Genomic DNA, 17322 nt, shown 5'->3' with positions numbered 1-17322 from the left:
ACTTTACATTTTAAAGGAAAAATTGGTGCAATTAGAATTCACTTAACTTTTATTGCAGGTATTGATATAATGTGTACTCTGAAATATGGCCTTAATTAACTCTACTTCCAGTTATGTTTAAAAAAAGTATAATAAAATTAGTTCTGCTGAAATTCCAAGTATGTACTTACAGCTTGGTATAAGGAAGATGGTCTTTACCTGTGTTTCAGAGATGCTATGAACTTCAAGGCATTAGTATCTTTTGTGTCTTTTTTTTTTTTTTCATTTTTGGAAAAAAATGTTTTGAACTTTGATGAAGAGGTCATATATAATAAACTGTAAGTTATAATACTTTTTTTTTTTTTTTTTCCCCATACGTAAACAGTGGCTATCATTTTCATAGTTAGGGAGAATATGATCTTAATACAAATTTTAATGTTTGTTGACAGTGTTGAAGTTGAACCTGGCCTGGGAAAGGGCAGCCCAAGGAAAACTGATGCAATTCTGGGCCTCTGTGTGTTTCCACCAGTTCCCTACCAGCTTCACTTACCTCTGAGATAAGCAATCTCCACCACTAAGACTTACAGTTCCTGTAGCCTCTAGTTATTCAGATGCAAATCTTTCCATTGCACTTTGATCTGGTGCCCTTCCAGGGCTCTGTCCTTGGAGAACCTGCCAGGGAACAGTGTCTACAGTAGTTGTCCCTGTTGTACAGATCCTTACTCCTATCAGGAAAGAGTTTGGTAGTCTTCGAGTTAAAAAAAGCAAAAATACAGTAGTGTATAGTAATGATTTGCAATTTAATCAGTATGCTCTACTGCATACCTGGCTGAAGACACAATATTAGTCTTTGTTACAATCACCATTTCTACTTTATATTTCCTTACAGAGAGATGAAAGTTGCAAAAGAATCGGTTGCTTAACTGACTGAATCTTTGAAACTGATTTTATAGTGTCATTTCAGAGGAACTACATACATCATAATTATAAATTGTCTGTTTCCATTATTTATTTTCTCTCTCTTTAGTTGAGGGTAGTTCTTGCTCTGCTGATGTGGGCATATACCATTTATTATTACTCTAGATTTCATGCACTTGTACTCAGAAAAAGTGGTTATCCAGGAAACAGTTTTATAAAAGTGTTTGCTGGTTATGCCTCTATAAATAAACATTTTTAGTCTTTGAAATGAACAGTGGATTGAGTGCACCCTCAGCAAGTTTGCCAATGACACCAAGCTGTGTGGTGCAGTCAGCACGCTGGAGGGAAGGGATGCCATCCAGAGGGACCTGGACGCCATCCAGAGGGACCTGGACAGGCTGGAGAGGTCTGTGTGAACCTCAAGAAGTTTAACAAAGCCAAATGCAAAGTCCTTCATCTGAGCCAAGGCAATTCCAAGCAAAAATACTGGCTGGGCAGAGAGAGTGGATTGGGAGCAAGCCTGACGAGAAGGATCTAGGGGTGTTGGTTGGCAAGAAGCTCAAAATAAGCTGGCAATGTGGTCTTGCAGCCCAGACAGACAACCGTATCCTGGGCTGCATCAGAAGCATGGACAGCAGGTCAAGGGAGGTGATTGTCCCACTCTACTCTGTTCTTGTGAGACCTCACTTGAACTGCTGTGTTCAGCCCTGGGGCCCCCAGCACAAGAAGGACATGGACCTATTAGAGCAAGTCCAGAGGTGGGCCACAAAGACGATCAAAGGGCTGGAGCATCTCCCCTATGAGGACAAGATGAGAGAGCTGGGGTAGTTCTGCCTGGAGAAGAGAAGGCTCTGGGGAGACCTGATAGCAGCCTTCCAGTACCTAGGAAAAAGCTGGGGAGAGACTCTTTGTCAGGAAGTGGAGTTATAGCACAAGTGGGAATGTCTTTAAACTAAAAGATGGTAAGTTTAGATTAGATATTAGGAAGAAATTCTTTACTCAGAGGGTGGTGAGGCACTGGAGCAGGTTTCCCACAGAAATTATGGATGCCCAATCCCTGGAAGTGTTCAGGGCCAGGTTGGATGGGGCTTTGAGCAACCTGGTCTGGTGGGAGGTGGCCTTCACATGGTGGGGAGGCTGGAACTAGATGGTTTTTAAGGTGCCTTCCAATCTAAACTATTCTATGATTAAAGATTTAATGGAGTATTTTGAAAGAATGGTATAAAAGTGAATGTTTTCTGGCTACTTTATTGGAAACATTCTTATTTCTTATGTATATTACCTCTTACTGATTCCAAAGAGTTTTAAACCTGTGTCTCAATTATCAAAGGTTGTAGATCCTCTAGAGAGTGACTTAGACTTGTGAAAAAGGTCTTATATTGAGAACACTTCAGAAAGCTTTATATTAGTTGAGGCAGCTGTGATTCATAGCACAATAAAAGTAAATTGACCTTTTAAAGGCAAATATGTCTTGCTGATTACTCTACAGATCTAAATGAACAAAGGTCTAACTAAGATGTTATATAACTGCCTCTTTTCTAAGTTTTGGCTGAGTCTTTACAAGGTTATTTTGGCCAGGTAGGTAATTTCTCTTTGAACTTAAATGCTGTAAATACTTGTATATTGTCAGGATATTCTAATCTCTTCAGTACAATTTTCACAGCCACAAAAACAGATATGTTTAGTTTGCTCTTTCACTGTTCTTAGAAATAATCAAGTGTCACTTCACCAGAAAACTGTGTGAGACTCAGAAAAATTAAGAATCATTAATCACTTTATAAGAAAAATGTAGAATTTTATAACTGGCCAAAGAGTCAAGAACAGAAATTATAAAAGCAATATTATCATCGTCCAACATAAACAGATGCAATTCTTCTAAATTAGAAGGAAAACAAATAGGGCTCCCTGCCAGCTGCTTTGACCTGGGGATGGAAGACTGCCAGTGACAGAACAGGATGAGGTCTCACGAAGACAACACACCAGTAAAAAGTACAGAGTCCAAATTACATTCACACTTCAGATCTTGTGGACATGGGGGCACATTCCTCTATGACTCTGAAGGATGATAGTCACACAACGCCTAGTAAGGAACAGTTAATCCTACCTTGTTCTGCCTACCTTGCATTTCTGTTACTTTTAAGCTGATTTTCTGGTACTATGTGTTTGATAGCTCATCTTTGCAGAGAAATGACCTTCATATTCTGAGGATCTTTTTCCTATGCTTAAGTCTGTATGTTGTACTGTGATCCAGGTACAAGGCTGAGTTTAATCAGTTAGGCTATATGTCCTGTTAAGTGTCCTCTGAACACCCTAGGTTAACCACCATGCAGAGAGAAAAAGAAACAGGTGCCAATGCCCTGCTTTAGCACTTGCCCAGACACCTGAAATAACCAAGTATAGTGCCCGTCGCAGCTTGTAGAAGTTCAAACTTCTCTCACTTTCTTCCAAAAGAATCAAATACTTACACATGGAGCTGCAGAAAGCAAGTGCACTGAGACACCATTTTCTATCCTGCTTGGGGGACTCTAGTAATGTGCACTCAAGAACACAAAAATCATAAAGAAAAATCAGAGAGGAAGGGATAAGACTTGCGGCCTCTTGGCTAAACTGTGGAGAAAAAGCATGGGGCCTGTTCCACAGAAGGCTGACATGTTTCAAATTACATTGACACGTTATGGAAATAAGACAGGAATAGGCTTTCAGGTTGTTAGGATGAACTCACCCAGGCCAAAGCACTCATCTCCTTCACATCTGGCAGAGATAGAGCTATATGATTACAGGGAAGAACCCAACATCCTCCTTTTAGGGACCTGCAAGACTAAGTGTTATTTCAGCAGAAGGGATGTAGTACTTTTTGATGTTCTCCATAGTCACTCAAGTACTACTGAAAGTCTTTATAAATCTAGGTAGTTGTGACTTTGTAGACCCCATGTCATGGCAAAACTAGGCCTTCAGACCTCTGACTAGTATGCAGTCTTCTACAATTATTCTTCAAGGTTTTTACGAGAGAAATCTTGTGAAAACAGACTTTAGAAAATTGTATGTTATTCATTTTCTTGCTACGTCTTAACTTCTGCATTAACTTTTCTTCCCATCATTAATCAGTGAAGTCCTTGAAATCCTCTCACTTCTTTTCTTTCAATTAAATCTCTACAAAGTATTCAATATTAACAGTGTCTGTCCAGAAAACATAGATAACTTTCTGTCTTCATGGGGACTGTTATTTGCATTCACTATGCTATCAAAGTAAAACAAACAAAGATACATTTTGGAGGAAAAAAAAAAAAAAAGATTATTTGTCAGGCCTAAGGAGGGACTCGACACCTCATTCTTAAGGAACAAAGTAAGGCAGAATCAGTAGGAATTTCAGGTAAGCACAGTAGGCAATGAATACCAGCAAGAAAGACTAGGACTAGATAATACAATAAAAGTGCATTTTTCATTGATTGGCTGCATGAGCAATTTGAGAAAAAGAGTTGCTGAGTTCACTACCTGACTAGGTAGGTTTCCTTACCCTAGTAGTGGAAGTCCTTCTCAGAGGGCTTAGCTGCACATCAGAAAATAAACAGAACATGATCAATACCTCCTGTGTTCTTTTAGTGATTCTTAATTATTTTCTGGAATACAGAAATGCCATATTCTGGTGAGACAATAAGTAATTCAACACAGGGTTCATTTAATGAAATAAGTTTGCTAATACACTGGAGGTGTTGCTAGAAATTTGTCCCTGTATATTATCAAGAATTGTCTAACCTCAGTAGCTGCAGGGTTTGGAAATGGGACTTCTGTCTCCTATGTGAGCTGTTAAACACCTCCTGTATTTGTTGTAAAGAGCTGTGCTGCAGCAGTGGGGTGGTGCAAGGTCTGTGGGCTGCCTTGGTCGTTGTGCCAAATGAAATCAAGAGTCAGGTCTGTGGCGGAGGGAGGGATGTTGCTGCTGACATCTAGTTCCCTTACCCCTTCCTTAACTTTCCTTTGTCTAAAATTACTTCCTTGCCTAAATTTATTGAATAAATACATTAAATAATTGTATTGCCTAAAGTTATTAATTTGCCTTTCCATTTTGAGGAAGGAAAAAAGAAGAGAAAAATGTTAAATGACTAAAAATTGCTGCTGTTGTTGTAAGACTTGGCTCTTGATTCCCTGAAAATGAAGCAGGGCAAATTTTCAAAAGTAGAGCGCAATACAGAACAAATCCATAATGTAATTATAAACAGTACGTGCCACTTCAATGTCACACTTTTTTTTTATAGGGTTAGATTGGCAGATCAGCTTTACACCTTAAGAGTTAATTTTCTAGGGCAAGACCAGTATTTTCTTAAGCAACACATCATTTGCTAATGTATTATTTGTTCTAAATACCAAAACAAAGTAGTGCTTTTGACACATTGAACTTTGAAGGCTTCTTCCAACCTTATCTTTCTACAATTCTAAAATACCAAAGCTCCAATATTTTCCATGACCTTTGCTCTAAAGAGGATGCTGAATCTGAAAACTTCACAAACTTGTGGTCTTAATATTGCCTATATATGTTCTGTCTTATCCTGTATTCTGTTCAAATCTTATTGAAATATGTATGGCTCTTCATTTGAATATCATCCATCAAACTCAATTACTCAGATGCAAATCCTATAGTACTCAAAACACACTGGAAAATTATAAAGTCCTTTCTGCACAAACTAATTACTGTGATATAGTTCTTTATTTATTTATTTATTTATTTATTTTTAATTAACTGTTTGCATGATTTATGTATCTGAAATGTAAGATTAAGGAGAGGTCCTTTAGAGGTGATTTAAGAAGACTTATTCAAAGTGATAGAAATATGACCAGTTTTAACTAACTTTATGTGCATTATCTCATACTGAATGCATTGTAAGGCAGATGCCCTTGCTGTGATTTTGACTTGAGATGACTCTTTCAAACTGGAAAGTGATTTATCTTTCCCCACCCTTTTAATTATGGGAATATGATATAACAGAGAACATACCTTGAAATAGACAGGATCAGTAAACATACAGATACTGTTGAACACAAGGAACTCATTACATTGCTGTCCTTTGCATGACTGAGTGTACTGTCTTTCATTGTTAAAATGGTGTGACATTTTATACAGAATTTGAACTGATAACTGATTTTCTTTTCCTGTTTTTAACCTCATGCTCCCTCCAACCCGTGACATCTTGGCTTGGCAGCCCAGTCATCCCATAGTGCCTATTCCAGAAAATGAAACACTCAGCTCTAAAGAGGTAATCAGTTGACATTTAATGGGTTTATGCATTTGAATGCTAGCTTAATCTTTTATTTATGTAACATATGTATGAGTTGATGAGCAAAAATGTGCTGAGCTCACAAACCTGCTCTTGTCCGGTGCATGAGCTAGATAAACATTAATTATTCTTAATGATTAAAAAGAAAGGAAAGAAAAAGAAAAAAAACCACCAAAAAACAGAGTTGTTTTGGAGGCTGTGCTGTTTCTGTGAATTTGAGGTAACACTAACATTTACATTTCAGGTTTCTGGTATGTCCTGTTGGGATGATATCAAGTGGGATTTGTTAAATTATGCAGTAAGCCCCATTTAAATCATACATCCCCCAATTTCTGGTCACTGGTATAGCTTCTGTTTTAAACACCAGATGCAAGAACTGCCAGAATCTCTTAGGACAATTAGTTGTTGAGAATTTTGTAAAGGACTGTCAAGAAATCTTCAGACAGCATGCAAAGAGGTAGTTTGCCCAACATCAAAATTCGGTGCCAGTTTTATTTGACTTTGAAGGAGCACACAAATCTTCCTGAAATCTATATTCAGTGGCTGATTCCTTACTACTTTCACATCTCTACTTTCTAGGACCACAGTGGTTATCACCATAGATAATTCACTCAAAGAAATCTGAAGTGAAAATCTGATCTGCTACACATTCTTACTTTTCTCTTGAGACAGAGCATATAAAAATTAAAAAGGTTCTGCTGGAACAAACAATGAGTTTATTTATTTATTTATTTTTTTCCTAACAGGATCATGAACATGAATATGAATTATTGTCTCAATATTGAAATCAACACATATAATTTAATTAACTATCATATTCTTTACTGCAGGCTTTAGAATATAATGAACATCCTTAATTAAAAGTCATTTTCTACATTATTTTAGAAATTTATGTAAAAATGCATCACTTACTATGAATAAGAGCAGTATGAGTACAGCTATGACACAGGAATGAATTTTTACTACTGAGACTGGGTACATTCTCACAATTAAATCACAAGTTTTTAGATGGGCTTAACAACATAGACAAGAATAATTGCATTTTTGTTAACACATTATTTTTCTTATTTTAAAATTAGATTCTAGTCTTGCTAAAAGCAGCAAAATGAGCATTTAAATAAATTAAATGGATGTTTGCCAATAATTGTTACCAAATGTGTGACTTTCGAGTAGTTTTGCAAAATATTGATGGAGTTTGAGTGCAAGACCTTCACATGTTGGAGGCAGAAGTTTTGCCTGACTTCTGATTTTGTTGACAGAGCCTGTCAATATATCCTTACAGTTAATCTTGGTTTCTGCTGTTAAAAAGTAGAAAAAGAAAAGAAAAAGAAAAAGAAAAAGAAAAAGAAAAAGAAAAAGAAAAAGAAAAAGAAAAAGAAAAAGAAAAAGAAAAAGAAAAAGAAAAAGAAAAAGAAAAAGAAAAAGAAAAAGAAAAAGAAAAAGAAAAAGAAAAAGAGAAAGAAAAAGAAAAAGAAAAGAAAAAGAAAAAGAAAAAGAAAAAGAAAAAGAAAAAAAGAAAAAGAAAAAGAAAAAGAAAAAGAAAAAGAAAAAGAAAAAGAAAAAGAAAAAGAAAAAGAAAAAGAAAAAGAAAAAGAAAAAGAAAAAGAAAAAGAAAAAGAAAAAGAAAAAGAAAAAGAAAAAGAAAAAGAAAAAGAAAAAGAAAAAGAAAAAAAAGAAAAAGAAAAAGAAAAAGAAAAAGAAAAAGAAAAAGAAAAAAAAGAAAAAGAAAAAGAAAAAGAAAAAGAAAAAGAAAAAAAGAAAAAGAAAAAGAAAAAGAAAAAGAAAAAGAAAAAGAAAAAAAAGAAAAAGAAAAAGAAAAAGAAAAAGAAAAAGAAAAAGAAAAAGAAAAAGAAAAAGAAAAAGAAAAAGAAAAAGAAAAAGAAAAAGAAAAAGAAAAAGAAAAAGAAAAAGAAAAAGAAAAAGAAAAAAAGAAAAGAAAAAGAAAAAGAGAAAAGAAAAAGAAAAAAAAAAGAAAAGAAAAAGAAAAAGAAAAAAGGTAGACAGCTCACCTGTTGGGTTGATCAACAGGCTGCTGTTCAACACCAGGAGAATATGAGACATGAACATAGCCTTTTATTCTCATGTGCATCCCCAGCCTCTCTGGTCAGGGATCCAGGGACTTACAGTTACTTCATCTTTTTCTTTGTCAGTTTGTTTGAATCTTCACTGCAGCTTTCCAGATGCCTCCCTTTCTCCTTGCCCTTCCTACTTGTTTCTACACCACCAATTCCCCTTACTCTGCCTCCCAGGAGCCACTCCTTGGTTCTCTCAAATACAGTTGCTATGGTTTATATTGTGGATCTTTCCAAAGTAAGCCCCAAGATGCCTTCGCAAAATAAAGTTAGACAATTAACACCTTGCTGAGCTTCTCGGATTTTTTTTTTTTATTTTCTTCTGTGAAGCTTCTGAAAGGAACCTATCTTAACTCTAGTAACAGTTTGTGCTGAATTTACTCTTTATAATCTTACATAACCCACAAGGCTCCACCTAATTTAAAATGTCCTTTATTATCAGTGAAATCCTGTTTGGATGCTGAACTGGTTAGGAATAGTTCTGTCATGTGATAAGGCCAATGTTACTCTTACTGCTGCAATAAAAACTTTATATTTCTCTGTCTCTGCCCTCACTAACCATTTCTTCTTTATCTAAAATTACTTGTAAGCTCAACTTCTTAACTTCTTCCCATTTGGTGTTCCTCACTCAGAGCTAAAAACTGTGAGAGAAAGTCAGTGCAATTTATGCAATTCCAGAAAAAGAATGGGTGGTCAAAGGCTCGGTGAAACATAAGCATTTCCTTGGCTCCTTGAAAGGAGTGAGAGAAGGGAAAAGGGAAGATGTTGCTACCGTGTACTTAATAATTCATATTGTTTTCCTCAAAGTGAAGTATTCACTGGAAAAAAAAAAAAAGTTGTTACTTTTGTGTTTAGAAGAACAGCATTCTATTCCTCATGCAGCTTCAGCTTCTTTCTGTAACATGAAGCAAATCAGATCTTCTACTTTCTTGTGAAAGCAGGAGAACAAATAACGGATTTTCCTCCCCGTGAAATCCTTCTCTACAACCAGCACTTTTTAGTTGGAGGAGATCTGAAGGATACACCTGTAAAACCTAACCAAGAGATAGACAGTAATTTCCAATACTTATGGTCTTCCTTTAACCTAGTGTTTGCCCATATTATGGTGTGTGACTGACATAAAAATTACTTTCAGAACTGTACGGTCAGAATATTTAGAGAGAACATAGGGCATATGTCCCTGCAGAGTTATAAAAAGCCATTGCATACAGGTGCTAAATGTACATACTCATTCCCCTCATTCATATACAATTTGCAAAATCCCAAATTTATAATGCAATTAATTTAGGTTCACATAATCTTTTGCTGCAGCTGTTACTATCTCTCATCTATTTGTTATTCCTAAAAAAGCTGAAATAATTATTTGAGACCTAGCATTTTGAATGTAAGGTCAGCATTCATAAAAAGACCTCATGAGAAAATGCTGATCCCATTGACATCAGAGGAGACAGTATTTCATTGAGACACTTTTGTGCAGATTCCTCCCACCTCCCTTCCTTCCTTCCTTCCTTTCTTTCTTTCTTTTTCTCTTTTTCTCTTTCTTTTTCTTTCTTTCTTTTTCTCTTTTTCTTTCCTTCTTTCTTTCTTTTTCTCTTTTTCTCTTTCTTTCTTTTTCTTTTTTTCTTTCTTTCTTTCTTTCTTTCTTTCTTTCTTTCTTTCTTTCTTTCTTTCTTTCTTTTTCTTTCTTTCTTTCTTTTTCTTTTTCTTTCTTTCTTTTTCTTTCTCTTTTTCTCTTTCTTTCTTTCTTTCTTTTTCTCTTTCTTTCTTTTTCTCTTTTTCTCTTTCTTTCTTTCTTTTTCTTTCTCTTTCTTTCTCTCTCTCCCTCTCTTTCTCTTTGTCTTTCTCTCTCTCTCTCTTTCTCTTTGTCTTTCTCTCTCTCTCTCTCTTTCTCTCTTTCTCTCTTTCTGTCTTTCTCTCTCTTTCTCTCTTTCTTTCTCTCTCTCTCTCTTCCTTCCTTCCTTCCCTCCCTCCCTCCTTTCTTTCTTTCTTTCTGTCTCTCTGTCTCTTTGTCTCTCTGTCTCTCTCTTTCTTTCTGTCTCTCCCCCTCTCTCTCTCTCTCTTTCTCTCTCTTTCTTTTTCTTTCTTTCTTTCTTTCTTTCTTTCTTTCTTTCTTTCTTTCTTTCTTTCTTTCTTTCTTTCTTTCTTTCTTTCTTTCTTTTCTTCCTTCCTTCCTTCCTTTCTTCCTTTCTCATTTTTTTTTCTTAATAAGGGAAACAATCTGTTTTGCTCTGCTTTAATCAAATTTAATACCAAAAGTTCTTGAAATTATGAATTCTATGAAAATGTCAATAAGGCCCAAAGTTCTGTTATACATTGCTCTTTATCTTTATTTACTTAAGGAATGTTTCTGGTCAGAGGTCAACATTACTATTAATCATTAAAAGATTCTACATATAAGAAGAAAATGCACCCATTACATGGTAGAATCCTTGTACTAAAGAATTTATGTAAGGGTTTTTATGTTACACCAAAGATCCAACCCATTCGTAACACTGCTGATGTGCAGAGTTTATAAACTATCCAAGGAATTAGAGTGTATTAGGTTATTCATAAACAATGCATATACAGAGACTAGGCATAGAGATTATAAGCAGCATAAGGCAGCAAATAAAGGAAAGGGCACCAGTAATACATATAAAAAAAGCTCGCAGATGTTGAAAATTAGAAAATCTTTTGATGTCACTTTCCTCCAAAATAACCGTTCCGACTTGACCTGTAATATTCCAAAATATTTTGAAACAAAATGAACAAGACCTCTCTGAATCAATAGTCTCAGTGTCCTTAGTTTATTTTGTCCAAACCAAGGACCATAGCACTAGACTGTCTCCATATCATCATAACATTTCATTTAACTTTATAGTTTCATTTATTTGAAAATATAATGATATTGCAAAGGAACATTACAAGTAAGAACATCTACTGCTTTTACTAAGGGAATAAGAATTTCAAATGTTAGCTGGGATAAATTCTTTAATCTCATAACGGATGGGCTACTAATGAGGAACAGTAAGCTACAGTCTTCTGATACCTACAAATAGAAAGGCAGGTCCAAATGACATAAGTTTTTAAATTTTGAAAAAAAAAATCAGCAGAGATCATTTATATTTAGTTTATACTTTATAATGCTTTAAGCTTTATAAATTTTAATACTTTATACTCACAATGGGAAATTTATATTTGCAACAGGTATTTGGGCAATACTTTTTGACAGCTTCAATGATATCTCCTTGCTTTAAGTAAAAAGTTTCAGTTATAGCCTATGGACATGAAAGGGCATATTAGATCACCAAGCATTAACAAGGGAAAATGTTTTCTGAATTTATGAGGTATTATTTCTAATGTGATCTCTATAAAAAGAATTACAGTAAGTGTATTACTTACATGCTGAATTTACATTAAAAAGTCTAAAAGGGTACTAATGCACAGGCTATTTAAAATGATATGGAGAAAATATGAAATGTCAGCATGTCACTTAAACTGCCATTTTAATCTAATTCTATCTGGCTTTAAGAAAAATCTGTTGTATTTAGTCTCCTTTAAATAATAGCAGGAATAATGTACAGTAATTTCAGTGGAAAAGAAATTGCTCTGAATATGTAGTCAGAACACATGTATAGTTTGACGAGGATTTTTTATTATGCAAATACTTATGTAATTCATGAATAATTAGAATCATAGAACCACAGAAAAATCAGCTACAGTGTTTCACCACTCATGATGAAAATATTTTTCCTTATGGGCAGTTAAAATTTCCCCACTGGTTTCCTCTTATCCTTTCACTATAAAAACCTGCATTCTCTCTAAATCCTCTCTAAGTAGCTGGAGAGGGAGAACAGATAACCCTTCACTTACTCTTCAAGTTAAACAAGCCCTGTAGCTTCCCCTCGTGTGTCATATGGCATTGGAACGGGTTGCCCAAGGAGGTGGTGGAGTCACCGTCCTTGCGGGTATTTAAGGGAAGTTTTGACATGGACCTTAGGGACATGGTTTCGTGAGTGATACTGGTGGCAGGGGGGATGGTTGGACTAGATGATCTTGGAGGTCTTTTCTAACCTTAATGATTCTATGATATGCCTTTCCCAGAAATCAGGAAACTCCCCAAACCATCTTGATTGCTCTCCATTGGGCTTTTTCTGGTTGGTTGATGTCTCTTTTCTATTCTATCCAAAAAATGGAAGCTATGTTCCAGATGCAGCCTCACTAGTGCCTGTCAGAGAATAATGACTTCCCTCACAACCTATGAGGAATGGCATATGGCTATGCTCTAATTAATGCAGCCTGATATAAGGTTAGCCTTCATCACCACACAGGTGTACAGATCCTCCTTCAGTTTGGTGTCAGCCAGCCCTGAGGTCTCTGTGTGACTGCACAGCTGGTCAGTCCCTGGCCTACCTTTGTATTGGATTGTTCACTCACCCAGCCTAGATGTAAGACTTTGCATTTGCCTTTGTTCGCAAAGCTCCTGCTGGGCCATTCCTCCAGCCCAGCAAAGTGCTCCAGAATAGGAGCCATACCCTCAGCTTAGCAGTCTGTGTCTGCTCTCCAAGTTAGGACCATCGACAGACATCAGGGGCTTGCATGCTCATCCACCACACAAGTCCCTTCTGGAGTTGTCAGATAGCATTGACCTAAGCCACCCATGACACCTGGAACAGTGACTTTGAATAGTTAACTACTACATTTTCTGGTGGTCCCACCAGTTATTTATCCATTATAAACAAATACTGACCTCTGTAGTACACCCTCCTCCTCACTGGGTACAAGGCTTCTATTGAAGAGTGTGGAAAGCCTTTCTAAGGTAGAAGAAAACAATATCAGTGCCATGTGACCACAAGGTTGGCCACATGCCGTGTCTTCCTGGGCTATGGTCATACAAGGAATTGGAAGCCCAACATGTGCATTTAGCCAAGGTAATGCTTTGCCTTTTGAAATTTGCTATGTGCATATTTGCTTCCTTAAACATGCCAATGCATGAAAAACATCCTAAGCCCTATAAGCATAGTTATAAATTAACAGTGCAGGAAAACAAAAGATGTTGTATGAAGTTGTCTGTCCACCAGCAAAACAATTGTAGTCCTGTACCTGATTATTTTATGGCAGTTTTTATGCTCCTCTCGACTTTGTTTTCACTTCTTCTTTCTTTTGTTCTTCTTAATACAGGTCACCAATGAAAGAGGTTCTATTTAGCTACAGTGGTGAGTATTACTATTTTTATGACTTGTCTACAGTCACAGTTAGAATATGTAACTACAGATTTAGTGTCATTTTAATAAATTGTTGTGTATGGGTTTGCTTTGAAAAGATGGTAGGATGCTTTAGCAACACAGTGTTTGGATAATAAGCAGGCTATTTTTGGTGAGTGATTTTCTATTAATAATTACTAATGCTGAATAATTCCACTTCTTAGCTTAAAGTCAAAATTTAATTAATTGTAAGTGGGATGCAATCAAACAGCTGGAAAGAACTGAGGTATGGCCTAGGATTGGATTGTGTGGTAATATCATTGAAATAAGTTGAGTATTATTTTATACTTGAGTGCATAACCACATAGTACCATTAAAATGAATAGTGTGCTATAATTAAACAATACCATATTGAAAATAATATGCTATACTTGACACAATATAGTACTCAACTTGGAAGGTCAGCAAATAGGTAATATAGAAAAGGCTAAAGTGTTCAATACCTTTTCCAGTTTCACTCTTCACAAAAAGAGGCTAATTATGACTAAAAATTTGATTCAGTTAATATTAAGAATTTTGTAGTAGGAACATAGAATAGGAAAAGAACGTTTTAAGGAATCCTGAGGTGAAATGGGTGTATTCGGGATGGCACAGCCCAATGAAACCCCCTTAAACATTTAACCAAAGCTATTTCTCAAACTAGCAATTAGCAAAATGAGCAAATACCCAGAAAACTGGGGAAAGGCAAAGACAATGTCATATCTAACAAAGAAGGAAATGAAAGTCTAAAGACTTATAGAAAAGCCAGTCCTAATATTATTTCCAAGATACTGGAAAAAAGTATTAAGCAATCCATTTGTAGGCACCTAGAGAATAGCAAGCAGATAAGAGAACTTGCACAGGGACACATCAGAAACAAATCCTATCAAGTTGACCTCATTTCCTTCTTTGACAGCAAAACATATATAGGGGATGTGGTTGACACAGTGCATCTTCAACACAGTCGAACATGACATTCAGAAGCAAGCAAAGCAGAAATGGGCTAAATTAAATTCTCATAAGGTAGATGTGCAACTGATTGGAAAGCTGGACTTTGAGAACAACCATTTGCTGCTAAAATGGGAGAACATCTCACAGAGACTTCCATAATGCCATCTTCAAGTTCTAGCACTATAAAATATTAACTACTTGGTTACTTGAATGGACAGTACATTTACTAGATTTGCAGATAATCCTCATCTGGGAAGATTTGCAAGCAGTTTGGAAGACAGGATTAAAATCCAAAAACATACTTATATTAGAGGGATGGCTGGAAATCAAATTATAAAATTCATTAAAGACAATTACAAGGAACAATGCAAAGCACAGACAGAAATTGAATGACAATAATAAGGCAGGAGAGAACCTGAGAATTACAGGGGACCACAAAGTGAATCTGAGTTGGAGAGGCAATGTTCTTATGAAAAATGTCATTCAAGGGAAATACTGAAAGGAGTGTTTATAGTATAATGGAGGTAATTACTCATTTCTGTTCAGTGTTAGTGAAGAATCAGTTGCAGTATTGTGTTCTGTCCTGAGCAATTTTAGAAAGGGAGACTGGAGGTGTAGAAAACAAATGGGAGATTTAGAAAAGATTTAAAGGTTTCAGTTTCTTCACACAGAAGAAAAGAAATAAAGACAGAGATGAGGCACAACAGGTTATATCTCTTTATAATGTGTTATAAAAGGATATTAGTCACTTCTCTATCCTCCCTGAGAGTAGGAGGAAAAGAAATGGGCCTTAAGTTTCAGAAAGAGGGATTTAATTTAGAATTAGGGTTGTTGCAGCTACATGGGAATTTAAGCACTTAAACAGTTTTTCTCAGGTTGCTGCAAAGGCAGGCAAGAGAAGTGGCTGAATATTTCTTCATGTCTTTTTTTTTTTTTTTTCCTGTGAAAATATGAGTTACATTTATCAGTCAGACCATCAGGTTATATAAAGAAGGAAAACCAAGTGAGCTTGGTGCATGCTACTTATACAGTTTACAAATCTTTATTTTTTGCTACATGTATTCATGTGAAAACTCTTCTTTTGCAGCCCCAAATTAGGATCAAGAGCTAAAACCGTATTTTCAGACCTGTTCCTATACTGAGGAGGAGTCCATGACACTAATGTTATTTAAAGCACCATTTTTTAAAAATTTGCTTCCAGTATGCTAATAGTAAAGCAGCAATAACAATAAAATATTCTTTCATGAGATAATCTTATGTATTAGCATAATTAACCCCAGAGATACACACATGAATGTGCCATATTTATGTACCACTTCTTGAAGTGCTTGCCAGTTTAAGAGAGGCCTAAAGTAACACAGCATATTTTATTTAGGAATAATACAAATGTTGAAATTGAATAAAGCTGTATTTTTGTTGCAAAGTGTTTGTTGTGATTCTTATCTTCACTTCTGTAAATCTGGCTCTGCATAGTTCAAATAGCTGAGACTGGATGTCAGCATCATTGGGAAAGGAATGTTCCCACGCTCTTAGCCTTGGTCACGTTCTGCCATCATGCAGAGGCTTTGTGAAATGCTCAAGGAATTTTTCACTTTTGTGTCAGCACCTAAAGCAATCAGCAAACACAGTGGTTCTTCCCTGTCATGAAGTGTTCATAGCCCTGTGACATCTGGTGAAGGCAGACAGAGCTGATAACTCTGTGCTAGCAAACATGGAAGAACCACTGCCTTCCTCTCTACTTTGCATTGTTCTTTTTGACCCTGAGCTGTTTCCACAGACTGAGTGTTCCCCAAGCTTGCATCTTAAACAATTTTTTTTTTTTCCAAAATGCATTGTAAAAGTTTAAGGATGCTGTTCATCTATGTTTGCATGAGTCACTGGCTTCTCCCCGCTCCCTCGATCCTTTGAACTTATAAATCACCCCACAGGTATGTGCACATCAGGGACCTTTGCAAAGCAACCTAGTGTGCGGGAGCAATTCGCCTCCTGACACGCTGCTACAACTTGAGGTTAAGATTAATAATTGTAATGAGATGTGCTGCTGCTTTTATTAAAATTAATGTGATGAACTAATTTATAAAGTCCTCAATTAAAATATTAAAATTAAAATCAAATTAAATGGAATAGTCTTAAGGCCTTGTACTACTGGGCCTGGAATTAAGCTGTTTAACTGTGGAACTGTAAAAATGAAAGAGAAGTTCAACCATCTATGAGTCTCTTTATATAGTTTAAAATATACATTTTCCCTTGATACTGTAGCACACACATCCTTCACAATATAATTAAATAATTGATAGACATATAAAGTTTATATATGTATTAGTTTCTTTTCTCAATGAAAAAGTAGTAGAAGTTAAGTGTGTAAAATTTGTGGACAGCACATGCATTAGCCAGATGGCAAAAAAAAATAAAAAAATTAAAAAATGTATTGTGAAAAGCATTTCACTGAGTTCAAGAGACAGTTCCTGGGGATGTAAATCAACACATACAGGTAGACAGAAGAAAAATATATTGAAAACCTTTTTAAGAAAGATGTAAATGCATACTTACAAGCACATAAATACTCTACATATGTTATAAATTGTATAAGATGTAATAGGTACACCCAACAAGTATCTATTAGTATTTCTTGTTTTCAGTCAAACACTGAACTGGGCAAAATTGAAATTTAGAACCAATGCAATCTGTGCAATTCTCCAAAGTTTTAATGAGTTTTTCTGCCCATTTTCTCAAAGCAGTTGCCTTGTTCTGAATTTCTTGCAAATCTAACTTTGTTTTCCTCCTGAATTTCATTTTTGTGAAGCCCAAATCCCATCTGGCATGTCTAACAGAGAGGGTTATTCACATGGTACTTTTTATCTTTAAATTAGCCCAGGTGACAGACCAAAGACCATGGGTGGAAGGAATACA

General features: G+C 35.7%; 1 protein-coding gene across 4 annotated transcripts in view; it reads left to right on the top strand.

The window, feature by feature from the left end:
- The window catches only part of MLIP (muscular LMNA interacting protein), a 112750-nt gene extending 96915 nt beyond the window's left edge, over positions 1-15835 (top strand). For all 4 annotated transcript variants that reach the window (XM_080586005.1, XM_080586004.1, XM_080586007.1 and 1 more), the window contains 3 exons: positions 6093-6146; positions 13400-13434; positions 15500-15835. In XM_080586005.1, coding sequence (XP_080442131.1) covers positions 6093-6146; positions 13400-13426 — 81 coding nt within the window. In that variant the 3' untranslated portion in view covers positions 13427-13434; positions 15500-15835. The remainder of the gene's footprint in view (positions 1-6092; positions 6147-13399; positions 13435-15499) is intronic.
- Positions 15836-17322: the final 1487 nt, after the last annotated feature.

This window comes from Anser brachyrhynchus, assembly GCF_964034855.1.
Source record: "Anser brachyrhynchus genome assembly, chromosome: 3".
NCBI lineage: Eukaryota > Metazoa > Chordata > Aves > Anseriformes > Anatidae > Anser > Anser brachyrhynchus.
Note: the sequence above shows the minus strand (reverse complement) of the source record. Positions and strands in the feature narration are given on the sequence as shown.